The 27940-nt window shown below is 36.4% G+C and overlaps 1 protein-coding gene across 1 annotated transcript; it reads right to left on the bottom strand.

Annotated features, from left to right (window-relative positions):
• Positions 1–64: 64 nt before the first annotated feature.
• On the bottom strand, positions 65–27940 carry TMEM47 (transmembrane protein 47). Its single transcript, XM_011378476.2, has 3 exons — positions 27437–27940; positions 12039–12179; positions 65–3411 (listed from the first exon to the last, which is right to left on the bottom strand). The coding sequence occupies exons 1-3, from the start codon at positions 27660–27662 to the stop codon at positions 3233–3235; spliced, it is 546 nt and encodes a 181-aa protein (XP_011376778.1). The 5' UTR covers positions 27663–27940; the 3' UTR covers positions 65–3232.

Consider the following 27940-nt stretch of genomic DNA (forward strand, 5'->3'; position numbering starts at 1 on the left):
GACATGTAGTTTAGAAACCTGTTAAAGGTTCTACACAGTAGAGATGACAAAAAGTCAAACCACATCAGTGAAATCACTTTTATTTTTATTTTTTTCCACATAGATAACTTCATGTCAGCTACAAAAATCATGAAAAGAACTGATCGTGAAACTGCAAACTCAAAACCACTGGAGTGATAAACAGGTTTCCCCCAGAGGATTGTTAGAAAAAAGGACCAGAATACCATGAATTCATATTTAAGTAGTATTAAACATGTCATATATTTAAAAATAATAAATATAGAACAGCAGTAAACTAATAGCATAAACAGCATGAAGTATATTTCGTTTTTTAAGACAGATGAAATTTCTAGGCACAGTTTTAGGCATTAAAGAGGACACAGAGGCATAGGTTAGTGTGCGCTGCTCTGTACAAAAATACAGTCTGAATAAATTACATTGCTAGCCATACAATTAGACGTCACTTACCAGTCGGTTCATTGCATGTTTAATAATATACAGGTACATGCTAATCCATATATATCATTTATATTTCAAACACATGACTCTCTATATTTGTCTTTAAAATTTACATGTTGAACTTACAAAAAGCTAAATAGTTTTGTGCAAGAAATCCAAATAACTAGCCCTGCTGATTATTTTTTGCTATATGTGTGCATGTGTATCTCTCTCTAAGATAAACGATGGGTTTACAGTTAACGGTTTTGCTTATAAGAAAACATCACGTAAACCTAAAGATGCAAAGACATAATGTAAGTGGAAAATTCACTTGTGTTTATTCTGATAGACAAAATAGTATTTCAGATGAGCAACAACTCATGTTACACTGACCTGGTTAGCAATGAAACACGTTCAAACATTAGTGATGGTAGAAATATAGCACAGGGCTCTTCACTGGGAAGGGGGAAAATGCTATATAAGAAATCTACTTTTCAGCAAACTGCAAACATGTGTGCCTTAGCCAATAACATATTCTGTCACATTCCAGTTTGTCATATTGACAGAATGAAAACTTGGTAAGACTCGAGATGTGATATTTGTCTCACAGCACACTGCATCCTCCAGTAGGATTAAGAAAAGTGCCTCATTGATGTCAGCATCCAAGTACTGTTCTTCCATTATTTAGGAATAAAGAGATTCTCTCACAATAGAGAGTGTTTAGTAGCTGAAATCCCTTTCCAACAAATGCCGTATTTCTCATGCTGCTCTGACAACATGTAATTAACTGCAAGACAGTCTGGCCCAGATTTTACTATGTATTTCTTAAGGAAACTGCTTCAAAAGATTCCATAATACTAATATCTTCCTAGAAAATTTTCTCTCAGTTTATGATTCTATATAGAACCATATACTTTTATAATGGTTTCTCTAGGATGCATTTAGTCATTTTTGTCTGTCATTGCTAAAATAATTAGCCTGGTTCTCCATAATTTGTGATTCTATAGAAAAGTCATAAGAGTTTTTTTTAAGCATCTGAATAATAAAATAGTTCTTTTTTTTTTCCTGTTGTTTTGGCAACAGTTCTTAAGACAAGCTGAAAGCACAACTCTGCTTTGGGAGGTAAAGCAAATTATTAAATACTATTGATGTGGTCCTGCTCTTAACAGATTTTGCAACACAAGAGAACATAGGTATGTTTTAAATTATTTTTCCAATGCTTCTTTCTGCAAGAGGGCCAAAACTAGGACATACTGTTTTAGTGTCTTTGTTAACAAAAATAATTATTTATAACTTTTATATTAGAGCTGTATATTTGATATAAAAATATGTTTATAATTAAACTATCCAAATTTGTATATTAAACAGGGTTAACAAGTTTGCAGTGAGATCGGTTGCAAACTTATTCCCTATTATTGATATTTCCTTCCATTTGAACAGTCAACGAATAATTCCCTTAACATAAATCCATCCTAATTGTATGCACAAATCAGTCCCTTAACTTCAGAGGACCAGGTGATAACCGATGAATTCTATTCCTCTACTGAGACATTTAGACATTTATATAAATCTATCGCTATTCCTTTATTTTTTAATAAAGACATTTAAAATACTTGAAAAAAAGGCAGCCTTCTATTTTAATAAACCTGAAACAAAATGATCATCCTAATTGCTACTCTCTTTTAAACTACAGTGCTTACAGGAAAATTATTTTCAGAATAACACCATTTCAATTTGTCTTCTTACACAATTCTATTAAAACTGTCCAGTGAAATAGTAGAGAACATAGAGCAAAAAGCCTTACGGTATATGTACTTTTGTATGATAAATAAGTGTGAATGAATATCCATCTAAGCCTCTTAACAATGTGTACAAGTTAGTGTTCAAATCACTTCACTAGAGCAAATATTAATGTGTAATAGGCAAATGCAAGTGTAGGGCTAGGGAACAACTTATTGCCATTTATACTAATGGTCCATCTTCTATAAAAATATTTAAGCTTGTCATATATGCACAATTATTTGCTATAACGTTTGGTAAATGATTTAAGGGTACTTAGGACAAAAGCAACTCATGCATATTTCTCTCTAGCTGCCCCAGGGAAAGCAGAGACTCCCAGTTTTCCTCATTCTAAATATAGCTGAGGCACCATTTCTGACCACATAATAAAAAGCACATGTCTCCAAGTCTTGACTCCCTTCCCAGGGAAATGTTGATTGCCAAAGCATAATCTCCCATTAAAAAGAGTACTCTTGAAGGTGGAATATGTACCATTAACCAGTTACATTCATAACTCTCATTAGATACTGATGAGCTGTTCACTTTTCAAGAGCTCACTCAAGCAAATAATCAATGGTCAATGTAAGTTACTGGGTGGGAAAAGCAGGTGATAAGGACTCTAACAGTGAAATCCTTGTCAGCGCAGAGGAACTTCTAAATGTGGCTTATGCCAGCTGCTCCCCTGCAGGCAATAGGAGATTCAGGCATTTCTCATTCCAACTAGTTTTTCACAATGATTGCTCTCATACAAACCCTTCACTTGTCAAGAAAAATGACATGAACATATTGGAAGTTTGCAGCATTTGCCTATGTCTAATCAGCTCTCTTAATTTGTGCAGGTCCCTAAAATGGATGTAAAAGCTGGTTATGATGTTGACAGCCAAAAGGCAAAAGATATTAAATCAACTGAGCAAACTGCTTGATGCTCCACAAGTGTTTTAGAAAATAGTGAGTTAAAAAAGATGCAGACATAATCCTTGTTGGATCTTTTTTTTCCAATTTGAGACTATTGGTTCTAATAGTAGTCTTCGTAGTTCTTAGGGTTCAGGCAATAAAGGATGGCACCCCCAAACGAGAATATAGTTGCACCCCATGCCAGGCCGTAACCCCAGTTGAACTCATGGTAAATTTTCAAGCTCACAGTTTCAATGAACTTGATTGGGTAAAGGACCAGGCTGCAAACCTGTAAAACAACTGAGAGAAAAGCAAAGGAAAATTAGAAAAATGCATTTACAGGAAATAAAATAACATATAAATACACTTGCGTATGAGAATTACTTTTTAAACAAACAAACAAAAAAAAAACACTTGAAGTATTGCTTATTTTACCATCTAGAAGAATTCTAGATGGTAAATACTTTAAAATATTAACAAATTTTCTTTAACACTATTTCATAATATAGTAAGAATTACACTATTAATAATTAGTAAATCACTATAATAGTGTGATAATAATTAGTGCATTATAGTAATTTATATAAACATACAAAGTAGTAATTTTCATTCTACACACACATATATAATTACCACTATTATGGCAAAAAGTACTAGGTTAAGCTAAACTGTTCCACTATACAACACCTATTAAAAAGCTCCCCAAGAATAGTGACCCCGAATATAAGCTAAAACCCTTATTATATTTATTTATGCTCTCGAAGAATTCGAATTCATTTGCGCTGATGAAACTGGTCAACTGTGACTCAAGACATGCTTTTGTTGTTGTTGCCTCTCAAGATCATCTAACTCAGCTCAATATTCTAGCAAGTCCTACTTTAATGTCTTTGCTCATATTATTCCGATCAAAAACTATTTTCATTCTTTTCCTCCCATCTAGTCTATACCTCTCCATCTTTAAAAAAGAGGCTCGAAAGTCATCTTTGTCAAGAAGCCACACCGAATTATATACTCTTTCTATTAGATGTAACAGATGACATTTAGATATTTATTCCTCACTTACCTTCAAAAAAGAATTAAGTCAATGAAGGCAGGGGAGATAATGGTACTACAAAAACTAGGCTAATAAGGCTACTACAATAGAGCACAAAATTTAGCTTTTAGTTCTTAGTTAAATCTTAGTTCTTGGTCAGGGCTAATGGGGAAACGTGATGAGTCATACATAATTAAATAAAATAAGCCAATTAATCAGGAGAGAGGTTTTTAAAAATATCTAAATAAAGTGGTATTTATTCTGTTATTTTTATATGGAAGACACTGGATTACACAAGAGATGATGTCTTCCATTAAAAATTGAAAACACACCTCGTTTATAGTTTAAAAAACTCAGAAAAAGTTTAAGTCATTGTTAGGACAACTGACAGCAAATTACATAACTCACACTTCATCTATTTCCAATTGGCAAATGCTAAATGTATATTAATTTAAAAAAAAAATTCAGCTGGCTTTATGCCTTTGTGAAAGAGTGCTTTCATGTTTTAAATGTCTGAAAACTAATAAGAAATCAATTACTATCAACCATGAGCTACAGAAGAAAACATCCAAAGTTACTAAGTAAGTGAAAAAAATAAATGCATTTCTCCTTAAGGTTTCTATACTCTGGTCACTAGTCAAATGATGACTGATCCTGGTAAGATAGGACTGAACTCATTCAATAAATTCATTCATTCAATAAATATCTGAATGTTTCTAAAGTGATACTGTTTAAGGCATTGGTAACAAAAGTTACTACCCTCATGGGTAGGCAGTCCATTGTAAATAAATACAGAATATAGCAAGTATTGCTAAGAGACAATGAAAATATAAGAAAGCAAGAAAATAAGAGGCAGAGAGATGCAGGATGCTCTTCAGATAGAGAGCTGAAGGACTCTCTGGGGAGGAGTCATTAGAGCATAGACCTGAATGAAGTGAGGGGTGCAGGTCAATACAGTGGGGGGAGTGAGCAACCTGGGTGGAGGGCACAGAAAGTGCAAAACCGACGCAGGAACACACTGAGTGCAGTGGAGTATCAGTAAGGATGCTGTGATTGTGGTACAGAGAACAACAGGGGAGTAGCATGAGATGAGAGGGAAAAGATAGGCAGGGGCCAATTCAGGGATGATCGTGTGAACTATGGCTAGGGGCCTGGATTTTATTCTAAGTGTGTGATGGGCAGCTGCTAAAGGAGTTTGAGCAGAAGTAATAACTGATGTGCATTACATTCTAAAAGACTATACTGCTTCTTTTGTGAATCAGCCAGTCCCTGGAGTGACGTGCTTAGCTAGATTGCTTTTAATTTTCATTTCAAAGTGTTTTATTTAGCAACTATTTGGCCTTCATGGTATAATATATAATGACTTAATTTCTCTCTAGAGGAAAAGTGGAAATACAACTTTATGAGGCTCCACTGGCATACTCTCCAGAGCAGTTTTCTTAGAGATAAAACTTTATAGTGGTGTAGCCAAATGGAAATTACCCTAAAATGCTTTATGCCTCTGAGTTACTTTACTCTTTGGTATCACTGAGAAAACATGCATGTAATAGCAAAATTGAGAAAACAAATATAACTCCATTTAATAAAATCCATAGATGCAAGTAAAAATGCCTTCCTGCCTTTTGTAGATGCTGCAAAGGAAACAAACAAACCTAATGAGTTCAGAACTCAAGAAAATACCACCATACTTTATTCTAGTTTACCACCAACCAATGATACATAATAGGCACTGGCTGTGGTAATCACTATGCTCTACCTCAGAAACAACAAAGGTAAAGTTAGGTAGCATTTCAGAATTTGAAGGGTATTTGAATTTCATTTTAATCCTCCTCCCCACTTCTTTAAAAAGAGGCAACAACAAGACTACTGACCATGAAATTGTGTGGATAGAAGCATGAGAAGAACTTGCAGGTACTAATTCTTGTTACTGATAGTTTTCTTAGAGGGGATATTTTTCAATGTTTTCAATACTGAAATACTCATAATGTTCGATATTGAAATATTCAACATTTTCTTCTAAGGAAATATTTGAATAATTCAACAAACATTTATTGGATGCCCACTGTGTTTTGGGGGAAGCAGATGAGACAAGACCTGGCTCTTGCCCTTTGATATTTCATATTCTAAGGTGAAGACACACACACACAGATAATTGCAAATGAATGTGTCCAATAGTAGTAGTAGAGGTATGTTCACTTATAATCCATTCATCACATGTTTACTGAGCTCTAACAATATTTCAAGCACTACTTCTGTCCGGAGAAAGGGAGGGTTTCAAAGAGGAAGCATCATTTGAATTGGTTCTTGAAGGGCAGACAGGACTTGGTCAGAAGAGAAAGATGAAAAGACCTGTGGTAAGAAGCAGTTTGTCTGCAGCTAAGAGGTATAAGAAGGTGTGCCTATAGAAAATAAAATTCGCATGGGTGGAATGAAGAGTACATTCAGATGGAGATGTTTGGTTCAGACTATAAAAGGCTTAGTGTGTCATAAAAAATAATAGACTGGTTTCTACAGGAGATATCTCAGAGGTTAGTTTAATTGTACATGCTGTTGATGCTCTATTCACATACATCTCATCCTCATCACTCCAGTATGTCAGCCTGACTTAATAATTGTCAGCACGTATACTTCTTTGCCTGACTTTTCCTCTGGTCACTCAAGCTTTCTAGTCGGACTGTAGGGCAGGCCCAGCATTCTGGGAAATTAACACTTCTATCTCCCATCATCACCAACAGCCCTTACCAATGATTCTCAGAATTTTGTTCATAAATACTCCATTCCCTATTCCTTCCAGTGAGATAACTCTGAGGTGTGTGTTCTACCTGGTGTCTGGATTTTCCAGGAGGATTAAGCTCCAGCTGCTTACAGTTAACAACTGGTTTGATAACGTACTCTTTATTGGCTGCCTGACTCACTTTCTCTATCACTTCTTTTACCTCCCAGATGAAGTACTTGCACTTGATTCCTTGTCTCGGGATCTGCCTCTAGGGAAATCAATGGGGGCAAGTGACAAGAACAGATCTGTATTTCAGAACTACATTTCATGTGTTTATGTGCAAGACAGATTGAATGGGGAGGTGAATGGAGAAAGACAGGCCCTTAGAAGGTTAGTCCATGCATGGATACCTGTCTGCTGTATTGACTAAGGTGACATCAGAGAGAAAGAAAGATCAGAGAATGTAAAAAAATGACTACAAAAGAAAAACTGAATAACTGAATTCTAAGAAAAGGAAAAGGAAGGAGTCACATAGTCATTTTAAGTCAGATGTTATCACAGAAAAATAAAACAAAGTAGGGGAAGTTCACATTGGAGGACTGAGATGATCTACTTAATGAAGAGTTATGTCCTCAACTAAGGCAGTAATGGTGGTATATGAAAAGAAGCTACAGATTTATAAGATAATTTAAAGGGAGCATTGATAGGAATTAGCAGATGAGTCCCTAAATATAGCATGTACATAAAGGAAATGATTATTTGGAGAATAAAAACATTTGCACATTAAGGGCTAATTAATATGAAGTTATCAATTTCTTTTCTTTTTAAAATATAATCTATAACTACTAAAAGTAGTAGTGCATAAGAAATTATTGGCAATGATACTGTAAATTGTTCTAGCCAAAAGATAGTTTGATGTTAACAAAGATCTGTGAATAGAACTCTTTTTTTAGTTTTAATTTAAGCTGGATTCTGATTTTCCTGTCAAAATCTAGACTCACAATACCTCCAGCCATCTCACTGGGTTATGGGATGGTGAGGAGGGCTACAAAACACAAGCCTCTAATCAGAGATAGCTCAGAGATGGAAAGCAGTTGTAGGAATCTGAAAAAAAAAATCATTCTGCATAAACATTCATTTACAGGAGGCTTTTTGCAGAAATAACAAAAAGCAAACATCGTTAATAAAACAATTAGTGGGGATTCTGTTATTTAAAATACGAATTATAAAAGACTGGGAATTTTCTACTGGGAATTGTAAAGGCCTTGGAATAAAAGCAAGCAATCATCCTAAGTCCCAGTGGGACTTAAAAAGATCTGTAAAGCCAGACAACAAAAGAAGAGGACCCAGAAAGAGGCATTGTTTTAGCTAGCATTGTTTCAAGTACACTGCTCTAATTTCACTAAGTCTTAAGTGAGAACTAGATGTCAGTTATCAGAATTTCATCATGTATTATCTATCATTGTCAGTCACACAATAAGAAATATGCTCTAGTCAATTCCACTGGAAACATGCACAGCTTTCATGATGTGCTATGGTTCAGTCATACTGCCCTGATCAGTTTGTGATCTTTATGACATCTCATGTCTACCTTCAGGTGTTGCTCCCAAGAGGTGGAGTAACTGTAGTTACAGGATGGGCTTCGACTGCGGCACACAGCTGGCAGGTGAACTCACAATTCAAGGCTGCTTCTGCTCTTGTTTTTCTGCATGTTACATATACCCAAGTAAAGGTGACTCGTGAATCCTCGCTTGGGTTTTCAAGTCAGATAGATGCCCTGATTAGAAACTCTGGCTCTGCATCTTACTAGTTGGATAACCTTGGGGAATTATTTAACCTTTCTGAACCTATTTCTTCACTGATAAAAATGAGAAAAAGAAATACCTAATTTTAAGGTCTAGTAGTATGACACATGGTAGGTGCTTAATTATTATTATTATTATTATTATTATTATTAATTATTATTATTATTATAGATAACATCTTAATTTTGAAATCTAGACTTCTATGACCAGTAAGTAAGAGAGTTGTGGAACATGGGACAACATTTTAGATGGGCTGCAGTGATGGCTAGCTCTTAGCTCTTCTAACAAGTACTCAACCAGGTAACAAGCCCACCCTAAATTAAGGACCTCAGAGAAAAAGATAAAAAAAAAAAAACAAAGAAAACAAATCTTTAAAATCTCTTTGGCTATCTTTCTTTATGAGAATCATCAGCTTTTAGTAAAAACCCTTAGAGTATACTATCTAACACCAAGTATAGCTACACACTATAGATGGCCAACATATATTTGTTAAATGAATGAAAACGTGAATAAATCAAAAAAATCATTTTATAACTATTACTTTTCTTGAACTGCTTTGGTCTTAGCTTTGTGGTTACATAAAGAAACTTACTGCTTCATAAATTGCAAAGAGAGAAAAGGTTCAAGAAAAACTCAATTACAGTTAGCTAGTTGTTTACATGCTTATTTTCCCCTACCACATTACAACCCACATACCTTAGTCTTCTTTCCATCAGTCATTCAACTATTTATTGAGTGCCTGAGAGTACTTGGCACAGCACATGGTACTGAATTAAGTAAATATGTAGTCCTGTGCCAGATGTTTCTATGTGGTAGTGCTATGTTTGTTTTTATTTTACGTGCTACATGTCTCAGCCGAAGAAAAGAGAGAATACTTCTTTGTTGAGATAGATATCATTCTCTTTATGTGTAAACACCAAGATAAGGCTTGATATTATTTGGAGAAGAAAACATTTTGAGAAAAGAGGAGAAATGCAGACCATTTTCAAGTACACCAAGATGAATAAAAAGGGGCAATGTCTCCAAATACACATTCCAAAGAATCACTAAACTGAATTACAAATGAGACAAGCCAATCACTAGTATAAGTTTGTTTACTAAGAAGCAAGCAAAATAAACCACCATTATTTTAGCTAGCATTGTTTCAAGTATGCAGATTTTCCAACTTCGTTAATCTTAGGCCTAAATCAATAATAGATTATTATGTGTAATGAATATCTTTTCTAGAAATCAGCTACAGGCTACTCCTTAATGGCTTTTGCAGGTGGGAGAGAAACCTTTTCATGACATGATTCAAATAACCAGCAAGTTTTACCCTGCTTATATGCAAAGTGAACAGTAAACTAAAGGTCATTTCAAAAAGTTTCCATAAGCACAGTGTCAAAAAAGAATGAGTCAAATTAAATCTCAGCACATGCACATTTTAAAAATGTAGCAGTATAATGCTCATTTTAGGTCTCACTACATTAGAATAACACTACATTACTATTGCTGTAGGGATTCCTTTCATTATCTTATTATTTACTAATATTTGTGGCAGTGAGAGCTTAATCAAAATCTTCATTTTGACCAAATCCATTACCTTTAACTTATGTTCATTTATAATGTTTTCTGTTACAACCAGAACTTATTTTCATATTTTCATACTTGGAAAAACATACAGAACTTTTTTTAGAAAAAAAAAATTGGAAACTTCTAGTTATTTTTCTAAGCAAGTTTTATCATGGGTTCTCTAAACACCACTTTACAGATGCTGCACATGCCATTATATGGTAAGTTAAAGGCTAAATGGGATAGTAACTAGGTAGCATAATAATATTGGATATTTATAAGAGAATGTCTAGAATACCTCTATTATCATCCTAAAATCAGAAATATCTGAGTATTCTAAAAATTATTCAAAACATAATTCCAGTTTTAAAGAATGGTATGTCATGTCAGAACAATCTATCAAGAAATTCTATAATTGATTACCTAATCACTATGTTAATAAATCCTAGCTACAAAGGCAAACATACTACAGCTAAAATATCTAAGTTATTTCATTTTAAAAATAGAAATAGAGCCATGGTAAATCTATGAACTAAGAAATAAACCAGAGAATAGTGTTGGATTCCTTAGGAGAATCTTCATGTTGTACTATATGATTCACAATAGAGACCTTTTATTACACATGAGATCAATGGTCACTGCCTGAGACTTCAAAATATTTTTGTAATGTTTTCCACTCTATCAGAAGTCAGTAATAGGCACTCAATAGAGTTGAATAAATGAGTGAGGGAGTAATGAATGAACCACTAGATCTGCCACTATGCGATATTGAGCAAGTCACTTAAGAGATTTGAATTAGACGTATTTCTAGCTTTCTTCAGTGCTTTGGATCTTCATTTTTATGACACCTCCATTCTGACCAGTCTTCATCAGTATAAGAAGATGAACACAAACAGCAGGGGGCAGCAGAATACTTCTGATTTTACATTTTTAGCTCAAACTACCCTTCAAATCCTAAGAAATTTCATCTAGTCCCATATTTAAACAGCTTTAAAAAATCCATTTAACAGCCTAGATGGTTCTGTTAGTGTCTTCATTACTGACAGTCACAAGGGCTTATTTTGCAGTCTTCAAATCAGATATGATTGACAGGGTAAATTGAAAGTACCACAAGAATATTTCAGTTTGAGTCAAAAAGAACAATATATTTAAGGCTATTCTAAATGAAAATTTAAACACACAAAATAATGTACTAGGCTTTTAGTCTTATAAACTCCTTTTCTTAATAGCTTCCTGACTTTTAGTAAAATCTCCATTATACATTAGTTGATATTTTAAGCCAAGCTGTGCTCCACAGAATAATGGTTGTTAAATTAATTAGTATGCAATTGACCTCAATTCAACTGTCTAATGTTTCAAGTTATACATTATAATTTTTCAGTATAACTATGTTTATGTCCAGACTTATACCTTTAAGGGTACATATGTTGGATGTTTTTTTTTTCCAGTTTCACATCAGAAAAAATAATGATGCTTTAAGACTACCAAGGGGGCAGTAAAAGAAAGGGGGAAAAAAACTGGATTTGAAGAAAGACTGCTGGTAAATACATCTGCTGTAATCCCTAAAGCAACAGCCCTGTCAAGAACTATTATTTATTCATGTTTTAAAACTTTAGAAATTGCCACTGTGCTCTGTGAAACACTTAACACACTAAAAACTGATAACATGATAAACTTTTAGCCAGTTTACCTTAAAAAACAACGAATGCCTCTCAACTTGTACATAATGCAACAACCACATACTGCTTCTGCATGAGAAGGGAGGATGGTAGAAAGGTTCATGCAACTTTAATACCAATTTGAAAGTAATGAATATATTTACCCGCTGCAAAAAGCATGACAGCAACAGGTCTGTAGAAGCGTCTTCTGGATCCCACGCAGATAGAAATCAAACCTACCAGGAATGCAATGAGAATGATGGCAGCACCGCCCAAGAGTAACGCCAAAGTAGCAATCTGCCAATCTGGAAAGAAAAAAGAAAGACATTGCTTTTAAGCATAAGTCCTCAAGGAATCAACAAAACTATGCTCAGCAGCCTTCACCTTGCTGAAACTAAATAGATGTGAATTTACTGTATGCTAACCATCCTGGGATTTGAAGTGTTTTGCAAAAAAAATTACTATAAATGTCCTTATTCAGAAAAGTTTCCTAAATTAAACTTGGCAGAGTTTTTAGACCAGGGGTTTTCCATGCTTTTCTTCCAAGGACTCTATTATAAGCATTCATACTAAATTTGGTGCCCCCTCCACGACTTATTTTCATATTATTATTATTAGATTTTCTATTGAGCTACAAAGTTCACAAACCTTAAGTACAGAAAGTAGAGAACTTGATTGACTTTTAATATATATACACTCAGGTAACTATAATCCAGATTGAGATATAGAACATCTCCATCACCCAGAAGATTCCCTCGTTGCTCTCCCCAGTCAATAGTCACCCTCCCACCCAGGCTACTGATGGACATATATCATCATGGATTATTTTCCTGTTCTTAAACTGTATATAAATGGAATAAAGTCTTTTGTATCTGGCTTTTATGTCTCAGATATTCATTCATGTTGTGTATGGCAATAGTATATTCTTTTTTTTTTTTTTCTCAACTGCTGTCCTTTCTTGGAAAGCCTTCCTTCTCTGCACAAAAAAACAAAAACAAAACTAGTTTTTGCCTTTCTCGCCTCCCACTAAAACAATATCCCCAGCAAATTAACATCAGAAGGATTGTTACTGTTTTTTCCCTCTCATTTCATTCTAATCTTACTACTACTGTCGTATTTACTACCACAGGGATGGTTTCTAAAATGAAATATTCCCAGGGACCCAGAATGGACTATAACTGGCTGCTCAGCTCGTTTCTTCATTTACGGAAACAGTAAGCATACATTGACCACTTACTATGTGTAGGCCTCTGTACATGCCCTGAGTGAAACATAAACCTCATTGAAATGCGTTTGTCATTTCTTACAAAGATGTAGAAACAGTATGACAGAAAACTGGCTCCTTTTCCATTCCATAAGAAGAGTAGAATGTTCTCTAAGAAGAAGCAAAGTGAATATATGAATGCACTATCTTGCTCAGGAAGCATCACAGAAAATGATACTGGTGAAAATATTCTTCAGTAGAGGTTGTTTACAAGTCCCAGGATGCCTCTTCTGGCCCTCACTTTAATGTATGTGCAGGAAATGAAAAGAGACTTTACTCCATGGTTAAATTGCAACATAGTCTATCCAAAGTCAAGAGCTCGTGATATTTTGATTCTGCACGTTGAAATTATCTCTCCAGAAACCTTTCAAAGTGCACTCTTTGCCGCTGTAGGATAAGGGATGAGTGGAGGGAGCTACAATACCCTATATTTTCCTCTTTTATTTATACTTGTATATCCCTGCCTCAAGGGTGCTCTTCCACATCCTCTCCTCCTAATACATTCTGGATATATGACACTGAATATGAACTCTCACTGCACTCAGGAAACAAACAAACAAAGGGTGGAAAACAGAACAAATCCGCATTTCTTAAAATATAAAGATGAATCACAAGAAAGTGGAGAGTATTTTTTTATGTTATCTATTTGTAACAAAGCCATATCACTTCAAGCAAAAATATATCTGGCTTTCAACTAGAGTTTAAAAGGACAGCCATACTATGGCTTTTTACTCCATAACAGCATGCAGCTTTGAGTTAAAAAAACCAAAAAAAAAAAAATCCTTACATTTGGAAGTCTCTAAATTTCTTTGAAAAAGTTTAGACATGACGCAATTATATTGCATGTTAACATAATAGAAATCCTGAAAAGTTTAAGTTGAAATTTCTGAATAAGAAATCAAATTTTCATTATATTAAAGTATTTGGGGTACAAAGAAAATAATAAAATACATCCGTCCATTCATCCATCCATCCAGTTCCTAGAGACTTTAAGACAGCTTATGTTGAATACTTTCTAGCTGTACTATCATTTTTATAAAATGATTATTACTTTTAGCAACTTCCTATAAATTATTTTAAATAAATGAGAATTTTTAAAGTATTTTAAGACATAACTTAATATTTATTCATTTAAAAATATCTTAAAGGTACAACAGATTGCCTTTTCCTGATGAGCTTTCACATAGCCCAATACGCATAAAATGCCATACATCTGAGTATTTCTATTTCTGACCTAAAATAAACTGGGAATTAATTTGATCACTTTCTCTACTTTAAACATCCTAGCTAAAATGCATATATTTATTTGCATTGTGTAAAGATAGCCTAAGATAGGAAAAATGCTGGCAAACGTTCCCTATAAAGGTTATGTGGGTCATGGTCTCTGCTGCAACTACTCAGCTCTGCCATGTAGTGTGAAAACGGCCATAGACAATATGTAAATGAAAATGCATGGATATGTCCCAATAAAACTTTATCTACAAAAACAGGTAGTGAGCTGGATTTGACCCTCTAGGTGTTGTTAGCTGACTCCTGGTCTAGACTTTATGTACCATTTTAAATGTTGAACTTTTTTTGTAGGTAAAGGCCTCTCAGACAATAATAAATCATAATGAAGTCAATTTGATAAATGAGTGATACAGGAATACAAAGTGATGTTTATCCATTTTAGCAATAGAAAACTGCAAAAAAATCCTAATCTCCCATAATGTTGAACTTCTTTAAAACAGTAATACTTTATTTCATATGGAAAATGAATAAAATACAACAGAAGCCACCAGGTGAATAAGTTATTAAAAGGGATGAGAACCTAATTAGGAAGAGAACCTCTTAACAGCACAGGAAATAGCTGTAAAAAGTAACTGAATACAACCAGTTCTGATTTTCTTCTAAATGTCCTTTTTTTTTTTCTTTTTTTTTTACTGAGGCTTGTGGCTAATGAGAAAAGTCACTCTAGACATAAAGTCAAAAAAGGCATGTCACCAGCATCACCACTTTTGTGTTATTGCTACCTTTCCCTTTGGTCTGTAACCATAGATATGACTGCTCAAACAGAAAAGCCTTTTTATTTTCCAAGACGGACTAGAATTGGGCCATGTCTGCCACTGGCCAGAGGCTGGGACTCAAAGTGAAGTATTGAGGCTTTATCTCTGGCAGATGGTGCCAAGTTTGGAGATTGTTGTCATTATATCCATTTGGAATGATTCACTTGGGCAGGCTGCCCAGGACCAAAGTTTTAACTTGCTGACCAGTTGAACATCAATCAGGAAGCTGAAAAAATGGTTCAATATGGCTACCATAGTAAAGGGAGCCCAGGGCACTTTTAGAGGTTCAGCACTAAGCATTATGGAGCTGAGAAATGCTTATGATGTCATGTCTTTCAGTAGAGAGCTAGAATCCATTGCCCAAATATTAGGGCCTGCCTTACAGGTGAGCTAAATTCAAGCACTATGTACATCGGCCTGATACCATTTCTCTCTTTCATACAGAACAAGACTAGAATATGGAGAATTTAAAAGCAATGAAAAATACTTCTCCAGATACCTACTAATGGCCATTAAAATAAGTTTGGCTTCATGTTTACACAGAGATAATTATTTATCAAGTATAAACTTAATAAGAATACATATAAAATATATTGTTGTGTATTATAGGACTTAGGCAATTTTACAGTAATATGATAATAAATGACCAGAAAACGTGTCTCTACACTAATGGTTTTTCCATTAGAAGGTTTGCATGCCACAAATACTTACTATCCCATATTCGGTGTTTGCAAAAGAAATTAAAATGTCATAAAATCCTCAATTTTCAGCCCCATTTCTTCAAAAAAAAATCATCTAAGTTCTCCTAATTGGTTAATTTCTGTATCAATCTTAGTTTCCTAATTTCATAGCCCTCACAGTATTTAGTCAGATGAAGTGTTAAAAGTCCTTAGAGATTTATTACTCTGCATTAGTTTTACACATTTCTATAAATGATATACTGATACTGTAGTGGAGCAGTGAACAGAAACCAGCTCTGCAGAACATCAGTGGCCATGGTGCTGTTTTATAAATTGCATTGCTCTGCACAATTAAAGCTGGTCATTGTTCAATGTCAGGCCAGCTGATTTAAAATGTTAGTTTGGTTTCTAAGACCTGAGAGAATAAGTGATAATCTATTTTGAGGAAATAATGTACATCTTTGGTACATAAACCAGTGAGGGCTCAAATGGGCTGGGAGGAATGTTTTAGATCTGGAAAACAAACCGGAAATGAGGCAGGGTATATATCAGGTTCCACTTAAGAGTGTTTTGGCAAAGTTGACACAGTGCCGCACTGGAGCTATTGGGACCTATACCCTGGGGAAACCAAGGTTCAAGGTAAGTGTGTATTTCTCCACCAGTGCTTGCTCTAACAGAAAAAAAAGGAAAAGATAATAGGAATATATATATATATATATATACATATATATATATATGTATATATATATATGTGTGTGTGTGTGTGTGTGTGTAGTGTATATATATATATGTATATATATATAAATATATATATATATACATATATATATATAAATATATATATAAAATGTTATACTTCCCTTGTAGTTACAGAACAAAAATTGGGCAGTCCTTATGTCATAATGAGGGAGAGCAGCATTTGCCACTCCAAAATATGACTTTTTGGGGACATTATTTTAAGCTGGTTATTTTTAAGAAAAGACTTGGGAAACTATGACCTTCTCCCTAACTGCCTAAAATAGTTTAGAGAGGACTTGCTCCAGGAAGAGAGTTACCATCACAGATAACTATATTTTAATATGAACTAGGTGTGGTAGATAGGGAGGAACCTAGCAAGGCCCCTTTGATCAAAGTTCTCTCTGTGTCTCATTGTTAAGATGGTCCAGCAAACACTTGTTTATCAAACATTTGCTTTTCCATCTCCATGTGAACTGCCTTCTCCCCACTGAAGTCCAACCACTACTCACCCCCCTTCTCCTTAGCTCAAGATGGCATATAAGCCTCAATTGCCCAATTTGTCCTCTAGCCCTATTCTTATGGAACTCTTGTATATACATATGTAATAAAACTGGTTACTTTCTCCTGTTAATCTGTCTCATGTCAATTTAAATCTTAGGCCAACCAGAAGAACTAAAAGGGGGAAAAAGAAGAACTTTAGATTAGCACACACCCCTCGCCGCACAATAATATAAAGTCCACCATTAATATGCAACTCAGGAACTAAATTCAAGTCTTCTTTTCAAGGTATTTTTATTAGGGGGCACCAGAATTTCCAACGTCTATAAATGCTTTAGTATTCTACAGAATTGTGCTGACTTACCTTACAGTATAACATGAGACCGTTCTGAAATTGCCACTACATTATGGAAATTCTATGAGCCACATTATAACTGTCAAATTGGGGAATTCACATTCCCTTAGGGAGTTCACGGTCAAAATTGATTTCTGATTTTCATGAAAGGCAAAATCTTAATAACGGTACATTTTCCACACTTTTGAGCCAAGGTTAATGTACCACAAGCTTTCCTCCAACCATCTCATTTCAAAACCTTTAACTTGTCAAAGGTTGGCTAATTTATTTATCTCTGTAGGTATTATTTATATATTGAGTATTGTTTATATATTGAGATTAGTTCTAGTGTATGTAAATCCCTAAGTACACAATTGTCACTTCTAGGAAATCAGATATAATTAAAATGCAATGATGAAATATTTTTAATCTTACAAATTAAACTCCCAGAGTTTGGGTGGGGTAGTATTTCCCTAAATGTATTCAACGTTTTAATGAATGATTCTCACTTTTCTATAATTCTCATCACAAATTAAAATATTGATTTTTAATAACTCTTTTAATCACATTTAAATTTGCCAGACAGGCATTTATATTTTCACTTCTGAATTCTCCAAAAGAAAATTATATGAACCAAAATGATATCCATGACTGCTATCAAAATCATTCACTATTCAACCCATCATCTTGACATCATCCCACAAGTCATCCACAACATCTTCTTAATTCACCCACATGAACTTGATTATTTCACTCACCCTTACTAACATTTAGTTCTTCTAAATACCTTTATTCACTTGGACATATTTTTAGTTAAACATTTAAATTTATGTTATATTGGCGAGAACTCAGAAAGTGAACTCAGTATTATTGCTAATTTCATTTTACCATCAGGAATCATAAACATTGGGATGGTTTATATTTGTTTAAGGGAAAAAAAAGCTCAGTTACAGAATTACATTTCAAATCCACATTGTGCAAGATATCCATCTCTTCACTGAAGACCATGTCTTTTTCCTGACTAGCTCATGTTGTCAGAATTATGGCATTTAATTATTTTGATCAAACATAATTTAAGAATTTGAGATTAATGCTAAATACTTCTGAGTTTGGAGAGTAAGGCTGTATCTTCGTATATGAAGAACGAACCAAAACAGTGCTGTTATTTTGTGTAACAGGAAGGTAACTATAGACCTAACAGCTGAAATATTTCCAGAGGTATCAAAAGATATACTTAACTTTTCAAAGTTAGTCTGCATGTGGCAAATGAAGTGGGAAACCGAAACCATTACTGATGGAGTTTAAACTTTTTTTTTTTTTTTTGGCTGAGTTGCATTCTGACTGAAATTCATCAGTGTTGCATTAATTTTCCACTATTCCATGAAATATAGACACAAACAAAGGCAATGAAAGAATTCTGATTCTAATATCAATAATTAAAATAACCACCTTTTTTTCTCCAACTAATATCAAAACTAACATTCTTCATGAGCAAACAAATATTTAAGTTAAACAGCCATGTCTTTTATAAAATGATAAACAATATTAAATGCTATGTGTACTGTGCTGCACAAAGTGAAGTGGAACATCAGAGAAATGCCGAGCCACAACTTTAATGACCACAAGGCAGTTCAATTTTGCCAAAATTTCTAAAAATTCTAGGTGTCTAAAAGTGCCAGACAGGTTACTACTTTTCAGTCCACAAAAATTCTGTTTAAGCCTTTTGAGTTGTTTGGTGTTGTTAGAAGGATATGCATCCTTTTTTTCTTTAACAAATAAAGGGGGCATTTTAGTTGCTTCACAGAATTCTATCTTAGAAAATTTGGTGGAAATGCAATTTATCATCTAAACACCATAATAAATGGTGTTTCTCCCCCAAATAAAACCACTGTATACAGTGCTTAGCAAAGAAGCTTACTATTAAAGCATGTTTCAGTATTTAGACAAAAAGAAAGACACCATCACTGCTAACAATTGCTGTTTCTTACCATGTACTATATTAGAAAGCTTTCATTAGTATTTGATAGTAACTAATATTATCTAATGGGTACTGGTATTTCTCAAAAGTGATTTTTAATCATAGTATTTCTATAACATTCTGATGAGTTATATGGAACACTTTCTTCTCCACTCTTTGGGGGCGGGGGAAACCTAAGAAGGCTACAATTTGGAAAACTTGGCTATTTGGAAAAGCAAGAAGAAGAAAACCCACACCAGGACTAGGAGTGGGTGACCTTCCTCTAAGCAAATAAAAAGCTTTTGTGATAGGTTTATGGTAGCTAATAATAATCAAAGAGAAGACAGAAGACAACCAGTCACCCACCATCAGTATTAAGACACCCCCTTAGTAAATATGGAGGGGATGAAATTGGCAAGCTAGTGCCCCACCAGTTCCCTGTTCGCAAGGCTCTTTAGATGAGATCCCTTCTTCTATTCCCCTGCAGAAATCAAACTTATTTTTCCTCTTTTACAGCACTTCGTACATTTATATTATTTCATTAATTTGTTTAAAATAAACTGTGTCATTCATCATCTATCAGCACAGTGCCTGGCTCACTGACTGGCTGACTTTGTACCAGGATAATGCCTACTCTCTGCTAGGAAATCAATGAGTATGTTTCAATGAAGTTAGCTTCTTGGGTACATGTGAGAAGGTAGGAAAGAGGGGAGAGGCCATTTTCATCTGTCTTTAAGTCACCTAGTGGAGCTAGAAATAGATTCCAGGTTGCATTCACAAACCACTATGGCAGCATTTTGATGAACATTTGGTTTAGGGATCTTAAAGCACAACAGCAATAAAACTCTCTGTGATGGAAATTTGAGTTCTTCTGTGGATGTGCCTTTTAATGCATAGAGAATATGTGATTCAGGGGTCCCAGCTTCTATTTTTTAACATCTTTTTGCCTAATAAACATATATTTTGAAAAGATAGAATCAAAAAAAAAAGATAGAATCAATGTGACACTATCCTGAGGTATGGCTCATTAAACTATCATTTTAAATCTTATAATAAACTGGTAGAGACTAAAATGACCTTCCAGATATTTCTTCCTGGTTCTTTGCCTCATTTTTGTAGGATGTTTGTTTTGCGTTTTAATGTAAGCCTTTGGTGCCAAAAGCAAGACTACAATAGAAAATTGATGATCTTCTCGTGTTTCAAAATCCTACATAAATATAAGAGCAAAAAAGGGTAAGGAAAGGTGTCCTTGTCTAATTTTCAAGGGAGATGATCCAACACTTTGAAAAAACTGTTAAGATTTGTCAGTGCCTTTGGCATGTGAGGACGAAATTTTGCTTAAGGAAACATCAGTCTCTTATAATAAACAAATGTATCTTAAAAAAATAAAAAAATAAAGCCAGAACGCAGTAATAAGTTGATCTAGGGAAATTTATATTCATTTAATCTGTTTAAGAAACTTACATGACTGGCTTCCACATACTTCTGGAATTGTTTTTCAACTTAAAATTAAGCAGTTGTTTTAAAGTACCCTACCACGGCGAAACTTTAAAAAGCCTCTGTTGATTCTTAAGGACTAGCCATGGTAACAATGTAAATTTGATAATAAACATCTAAAACTTAACTAACTTATCAACATGAGTCTGTTTGAAGATTCTTTAAATTCTATGTGAAATCAAATCTCGGATGATAATCTTATAAAAAGTGGACATCTATTATTTCACATGTAATCCTTAACCTCTTCATCCAAAATTCCATATAGTATTCAACAATCCTTCAAACGTCAACAGTGATCTGCGACATCATAGGAAATTTTGAAAACCCACCCTACAAAAAGACGACAGCTAAATACAATCTCTTTATTTAGTCTTTAACATCATGCCTTGCCTCGTTTTTCTTAATCCATGCAGAAAATGCGATTTGGCAGGATTATTTAAAAAATCTTTTCTATTCCAAATGTGCTATAATTTTACCATTCAATATATGGGCAGTTATCAAATATATTTTTAAAAAGCACACACAAAACAACTCTAACTCAAATACCTTTCTATCACTACAAAACTTGGCTCCTGTCTGGAATTTTAATGTTTTAGTATTCATGTACAAAGCATCTCATCAGACTCACAAAACTTTTTCAAAAAAAGACTAAAACTGTGTCATGCAACATGAAGTAGCAGATTAACAGTTCAGAATCATAATCAGTTTGAGCCGTGGTCATTTGAGACTATAAATCAAAGATGACCTAACGTTATAGAGAGGAAAAAGTTCTCCATTTGCGGATAGGTTAGGTCCTTGAGTTCGTTTGATGCCAAATCCAAAGTAACCGCTTACAAGCGACCAATCATTAAAGCCATGTGTTTGGTTGAGGGAAGATTTTGACCTATCCAAACATTATTTATATAATTGATTCAAAATTCTTAAGAAGCTATGCAGTTCTTGGTTTTTGGAGGCAATAAAGAATGCAGATTTGCAGCCAGACTTCAGTGTCAAACTATATGCTGTAAATGTGGCCCAATAGCATCTCCTATCTTACATGCTCTTCTACAATGTGACCTTGCCGCTGATCCATCAAGATTTTCCTCCCCTGGAATCTGGGTTGCCCATATGGCTCCTCTGAGACTTCCCAGGCTAGTTCAGACAGAGCCTGATTCTCTTAGGACCTCTGGAGAAAACCACTCATCCTGTAAGAAGTCCAACTATCTCGAGACCACCATGCTAGAAAGGCCAGTCCTAGCTGAATCCAGCCTCCTAGCCATTCCCACCAAGGTGTCAAACCCAGTGAAATCATTTGGAAGAGGATCCTGTAGTTTCATATGTTCCAGTCCCCAGCCAGTCAAAGTCACCCTTGGCTATGGCCCCAGACATCCTGGAGCAGAAACAAGCCATCCTCATTATGCCCTTTCTAAATTCCTGACCCACAGAAGTCATGAGTACAATAAAATGATTGTTATTTTACACCACTAACTTTTGGGGTGGTTTGTTTCCCAGCAACTGGAACAGTCTTGGATAAAACCCATCTCTACCACTGACTGAGAACTTGGTACGACTTAGAAAAATCTCTAATCTCTTCAAAAATATATAGGGATAACATCAGCTACATTGAAAGTTTATTGTGACGTGGGGAATAATTGAGATGTCTGGCCTGTAACAGTACTGAATAAAAGGTAGCTATTAGATAACGGTTTTGTGATCATGGCCAAACCAAGAGCATTACTAAATACTAGGTAATACCTATCAAAATTTCAATTTGAAACTAACAATGCACTTCATTGTTCAGTGCAATGAAAGTTTACCACTTAAGGGGGGAAAAGTCCTCGATTATTGAAAAAAAAATCACTTTGAGTTTTTCTGAATACACAATAAGAAACACAACCCTAATGAGCAGGTACTTTCATGTATTTAATCTTCATAACAAACCATCTGTAGACATAAAGTTGTACAAGGTCACAAGACTGGTAAATGGCCAAGCTCAGGGCAGTTTGAGTCCAAAGCTTCATGTATTCTCCAAACCCCTACCCTGCCCTGCTACAGGACTATGTTATAATTTAGCATAGTTCATATAGAAGTTCAGTGCAGTATTCAGATAAGGTATTCTAGGGACTTATTTTGAAGCAGCTATAATCTTTTTCATGAATACACCTAGTAGCACTGGGTTTATCTATGGTCTCACTATTAAACAGTAAAGAAATTCCCAAAATGTACTCTTGACAGCAGGCCAAATCTATTGTTTAAGATATGTTTTTGTTTGTTTTGAAATGTTTTATGAAAGGCCAGGCTTCTCACACACCCATCAACTCCCTTAGCTGACGAAGATTGATCTAAATGGCTCCCTGGAGGTTACAATCATTCTATAAATGTGAGCCGAAGAGGAATTATATCTGCCCACAAATTAAAATGTCCTTTATAAAAGTCAATCTGGGGAGCTTGAAAATCTTAGTAGATGTTAAAAAAGAAAATCATCATGAAGATCTTGAAATAAGTTATACTTGGCTTCCTCTGGTTTACTATTACTTGAGAAAGTTTTGGTGCTAAGTGCTACTCTTTGTATCATTTCCCACCCATCTAAACTGTGTAGGTTAAGTAAAACAGCATTTGTTCTACTTCTGTTCTTTTTCAGGAAGCCAGATGAGGGTATAACTCCAGATGAGGTGTGACCTCCAGGCTTGCAGAGCTATTTGTAAACATGCATCAATATCAACTCATTTCAAGCAGCAAGCTGAACCATCCCTGGAGTAAATCTCATCGTGAGGTTTCCCAGTGAAATTCTGTTTCCCAATTAAGGTATGGCTTTAAAATAAGCACAGATGATACACGTCTGAATTCAGAATCATTGTATCTCAGGTTTTCTAAGATTTGCAGGTATTTAGGCAGTTCGGTTTAGATAAACTACCAACTAAGACAGGTTTTCTTATAATGCCCTTTAGAGTGGATTTTTATACTACCATTTAAAAAAGTGAGCTACATATAAGCGCTCTTAAAAGAACTTCTTGTCAACTGAAAATAATAATATTCACCTGTTATTAGCATACAGTGGTGTGCACTGCCATTTCAAAACTGCCAGTGACTCATGTTACAAACGCAGCTATTTTTAGGACAGTGCATGAATGATGTTAACAATATTCCCTGAAAAAGGCACTATTTGATCAAGTATTTTGTGGACAGAAAGATGGATAAATACACTTGTTATATCTCCAAATAACTCTCAGTAAAATGTGTTCATTTGGCCATCTGCATGTCCTTGTTTTTTTGCTTAGTCAATAAATCACACAGACATCAAAATATCAATCTGCTTTATATGAAAAACCTACATATTTATAAATCTTAAAGAAGAAAGATACAATCTCCCTAGAGGTTATATTGCATATTTGATGTCAAGTGCAGGGTGGTAGCACTCTGTATACGCTTGAGTAATCCTATTTGCACAAAGGATTCTCTCGTAAGTGTTATGGCTGTGAAACCCTAACAACTATATTTTAAAAAAGTTATCACAACTAAATGTGACTAAGCAAAAGTCTAAAACATTACTATTATTTTTTAAAAAAAATAAGATTAAACATGCAGTAGAAAGGATTTATTAAAAGCGAAAATTAGTAATGGGGAAACCCATCCTTAGAAATTCTATGGCCAGCAGCCATGTGATTACTACTGATTCTAAACTTCTTAACAAGCATACTCTATTATTTTTGTTTGTTTTCATCACAAATGAGAGTCAATTAGCCATTTTCTCATTTGTCTTTTTGGAAAACTTAAAGCTTAAGATAAATGCCTGGACTGTTCCCCTTACATTAAATTGGGACACTGGAGAAAAACATTACACTGACTGACACCAGGATTACTGGTTCCGACTAGAAGTGCTGACGCAACCTTCAACACACTAGGACACAAAAGACATGGTTCTGCTTTGGCTTAAAACTATAAAGCAGGTTATAAAAGCAGCAAACGACGCATATTTGGTACCAAAATTAAAATGCAGCTTTAAAATAATGGCCTAGGGGAAAGTTTCTGTAGGAACTGGGCCTAAGTAGGACATACTGTCCTCAGTAAAAACATTCCTGAAATTTCCCTTCCGTAAATACAAGCTGGCCTCTTCACAGGCAGTTTTAATTCTAATTAAGACAAAGGTTTTTAATTAAGCCCTGATGATCCTGGTGAAGGGCCTTCTGTAAAACTGTCCTTGCTGGTTACTCCCGAGGTAATTCATTTCGAGAGACAATGAAGTGGATCTCTTAAAATCTTCAGAGAAGACATTTCCCTCCCTGCTTTCTGCTACTCCACACAGCAAACAGACTGAGAAGAGCTGCTGGCCCTTTGGAACAGGCAAGGAAAGCACTGCTCGTTTCAATTCAAGTCTCCCTCTTCATTTCAAAACACTGGTGGATAGAAGCTTCAAGTCCATGGAACACTGGAAGAATGCCGATTTTGTAAAGTGGGGAGCTAGAGCAATTTCTCATATCTTGTTTCCTTCTCCCACCACCACCTTGGGGAAGAAAAAAATGAACTGCTACTACATAAAGAAAGCCAAGAACTTGTTCCAGATAGCCTCAAACCAACCACCTCTACTCTTTACCCCACCCCCATTTGCTTATGAAGTATACTTTTTCTAGGATGAAAACTAGTTTTGAAGCAAAATAAACTAAAGCTGAGTTTCAGGAATCCAAAGAGGAGTAAATGCTGGGGTATGAGTTTCAGCAAGAGGGCAGAATAACGGATTTAGGGGAAAACATCAGAAACTGTACCAGGCTCTGATTTTTACCTTGCCCAGTCCTATTATCACTACATTTGCATTAAGCTCCTGTCTCCCTATTTTCTAGCCTAGAGAGGGAAAAAACGCCGAGATAAATGGGTATGGAGGCAATTAAGGAAAGATTAGCAGGCACTGCATACCGCTCAAAAACACGAACTGGCTTCTCCCCATGCCCCACATTCCTGGCCAAGAGAAAAGGATCAGGGCCTGAAAAGAAAATAGGAGTTGAAGCTGGTTTCTTTAACCTAGCTGAAAAGTCTTTATGCAATCAGGGGGCTATTATTTCAGGAGACAGAAAGGGGCAAAAGATTCACGTTGCTTAGGAGACACTCTGAAGCTGGCATTCCTACATAAATTTCCATTTCTATTGGAGAGGGGGAAGAAAAGATATTTTCTCCAAAGTTTATTTGGATCCCTTGGTTACTGAAGAAAGGCATTTTACCGATTTATTTTATCTTGAGTTGTAAACAACCAACCCTGAAAGAATTAAAAGACCTAAATGTTGACCTCCTGCTGCCAACCAGTCCCCTCCACAGTGAATTAAGCAACAAAGCCGAAAACCTTCAATGGGAATTTTGAAGAAATATCAAAGAAAAAGCCTTTTGTCAACAGAAAATCAAATTTATGGCAGAGACTTAACCAAGTGAACTAATCTCTCTTATAACAAGAAACCAAAGACAAAAGTCAATCAGATTCTTGGAGATTTCGTGCTATTTCAACTTTCATGGAACTTGAAACGTTTCCAGTAGAGCTTTATAAATAGTCCCAGGGAAGACATGAAACTGTCACGAAGGAATTTAATGAGTTTCTCGGGAGTGCGTGTGTGTAAGTGTGTAAAATCATGGGCAGGTCCTCTCTTTTTATTCCCCTTTCTCTGCACTGATACACCAGCAGCTGAAGAATCAAGATTAGCAAGGAAAAGGGTTTGCAGCAAGAAATCGGAAGTTGGCAGAATTCTGCTAAGGGAGTAACTGGGGCGCAGGGGAAGGCAACTGGGGGTCGAGTAGAGAGTAAAGGCCCCCTGAGGCTGGTAGCCCCAGTGACTACCTTCTTCTCCACCCTCTATCCCATCCATTTGCAGCTTCCAGTGCTGGCTAAATAAACTATGAAGTTCCAGGCTTCTGTGAGTAGTTCACGAAGAGAAAGAAAGGTTTGGACAAGAGAGGAGGTACTTGGAGAGAAGAGCAACTCACAACCAACGACGGTGTCACCAAAAAAGGAATGGAAATTAAGACTGTCCCTCTCCCAACTCTCCATATCCCTCGGAAGTGTAAGGAAATAAAGTCCAGACCGAAACGCACTGGGGAAAACCCAGATAAAGTGGAGTAGAAGACGCAGGGACGTGGGCACTAAGACGTAAACTCAGGCAGATGCCTCCTGAGAGAGGAGGGAGAGAGCCCGGAAGACCGGGAGAACACAGAGCATCCCGGTAGAGTTGGGGCGTTTTTGCTCTTTTAACGGGGGTGCGGAAGGCGCTGCAATTTTAACAAGGCCACAGAGTTCTCGCCTTAAATGATAAGTCACCCCAAATAGCATACGTGTTACTCCAGAGCCCCAGGAATGGCCACAGGAGGAGGGAGAGGGAGCGGGACAGAGCCTTGGGTTTGGCAACCAGGACTGGGGAGAGGAAAGGGGTGGACATCAGGGAGGCGGCTGGAGCCCGAGGGTCCGCGAAGGGCCAGGACGGGGCAGACAAGGGTAGGGGACACACAAGGTGAGGAGAGAGGCGGAGGAGGTCCTGGCAGTGGGGCGCAGGGCAGTCCGGGGCGGGAGGCGGCGGTCGCAGTGCGCCGGGCACTCACCGCTGCTGAGCGTGGACTCGCAGTGCCAGATATCCAAGCTGGCGGGTTTCCGGCAGGACTCCCACAGGGACAGGTAGTACTGGTGGTCGGCCGTGACCCAGGCCGGGCTCAGCACAGCTCCCAGGTCCAGACACAGCGCCAGGAAGATGCACACCAGCCCCACCAGCTTCAGCGGGGTCAGCACCGACACGCGCACCTCCTCCATGCCGCTGCCCGCCGAAGCCATGCCCCGGGCGCCGCAGCCGGCCGGCCAGCCGGAGGTGAGGACGCCAGGCGGGTCCGGAGAGCCGTGAGCTCGACCTCTCTAGGAGGGAAAGAGCCGCGTCGCCGCGCGCGTGGACTCGCTCCCTCCGGGCTCCGCGCCTCCGGCCGCGGCGAAGGTGGGTCTGCAGGGACGGCCGACCGGGGCGGGGGTCGTCTGCAGCTGCAGCGACGCCGATCCCGCCACGGACCTTCGCCACCGGTCCCGCGCCGCGCTCTGCCCGCGCCCGCTCCGCCCCGGCG

Source organism: Pteropus vampyrus, unplaced genomic scaffold (assembly GCF_000151845.1).
Source record: "Pteropus vampyrus isolate Shadow unplaced genomic scaffold, Pvam_2.0 Scaffold340, whole genome shotgun sequence".
NCBI lineage: Eukaryota > Metazoa > Chordata > Mammalia > Chiroptera > Pteropodidae > Pteropus > Pteropus vampyrus.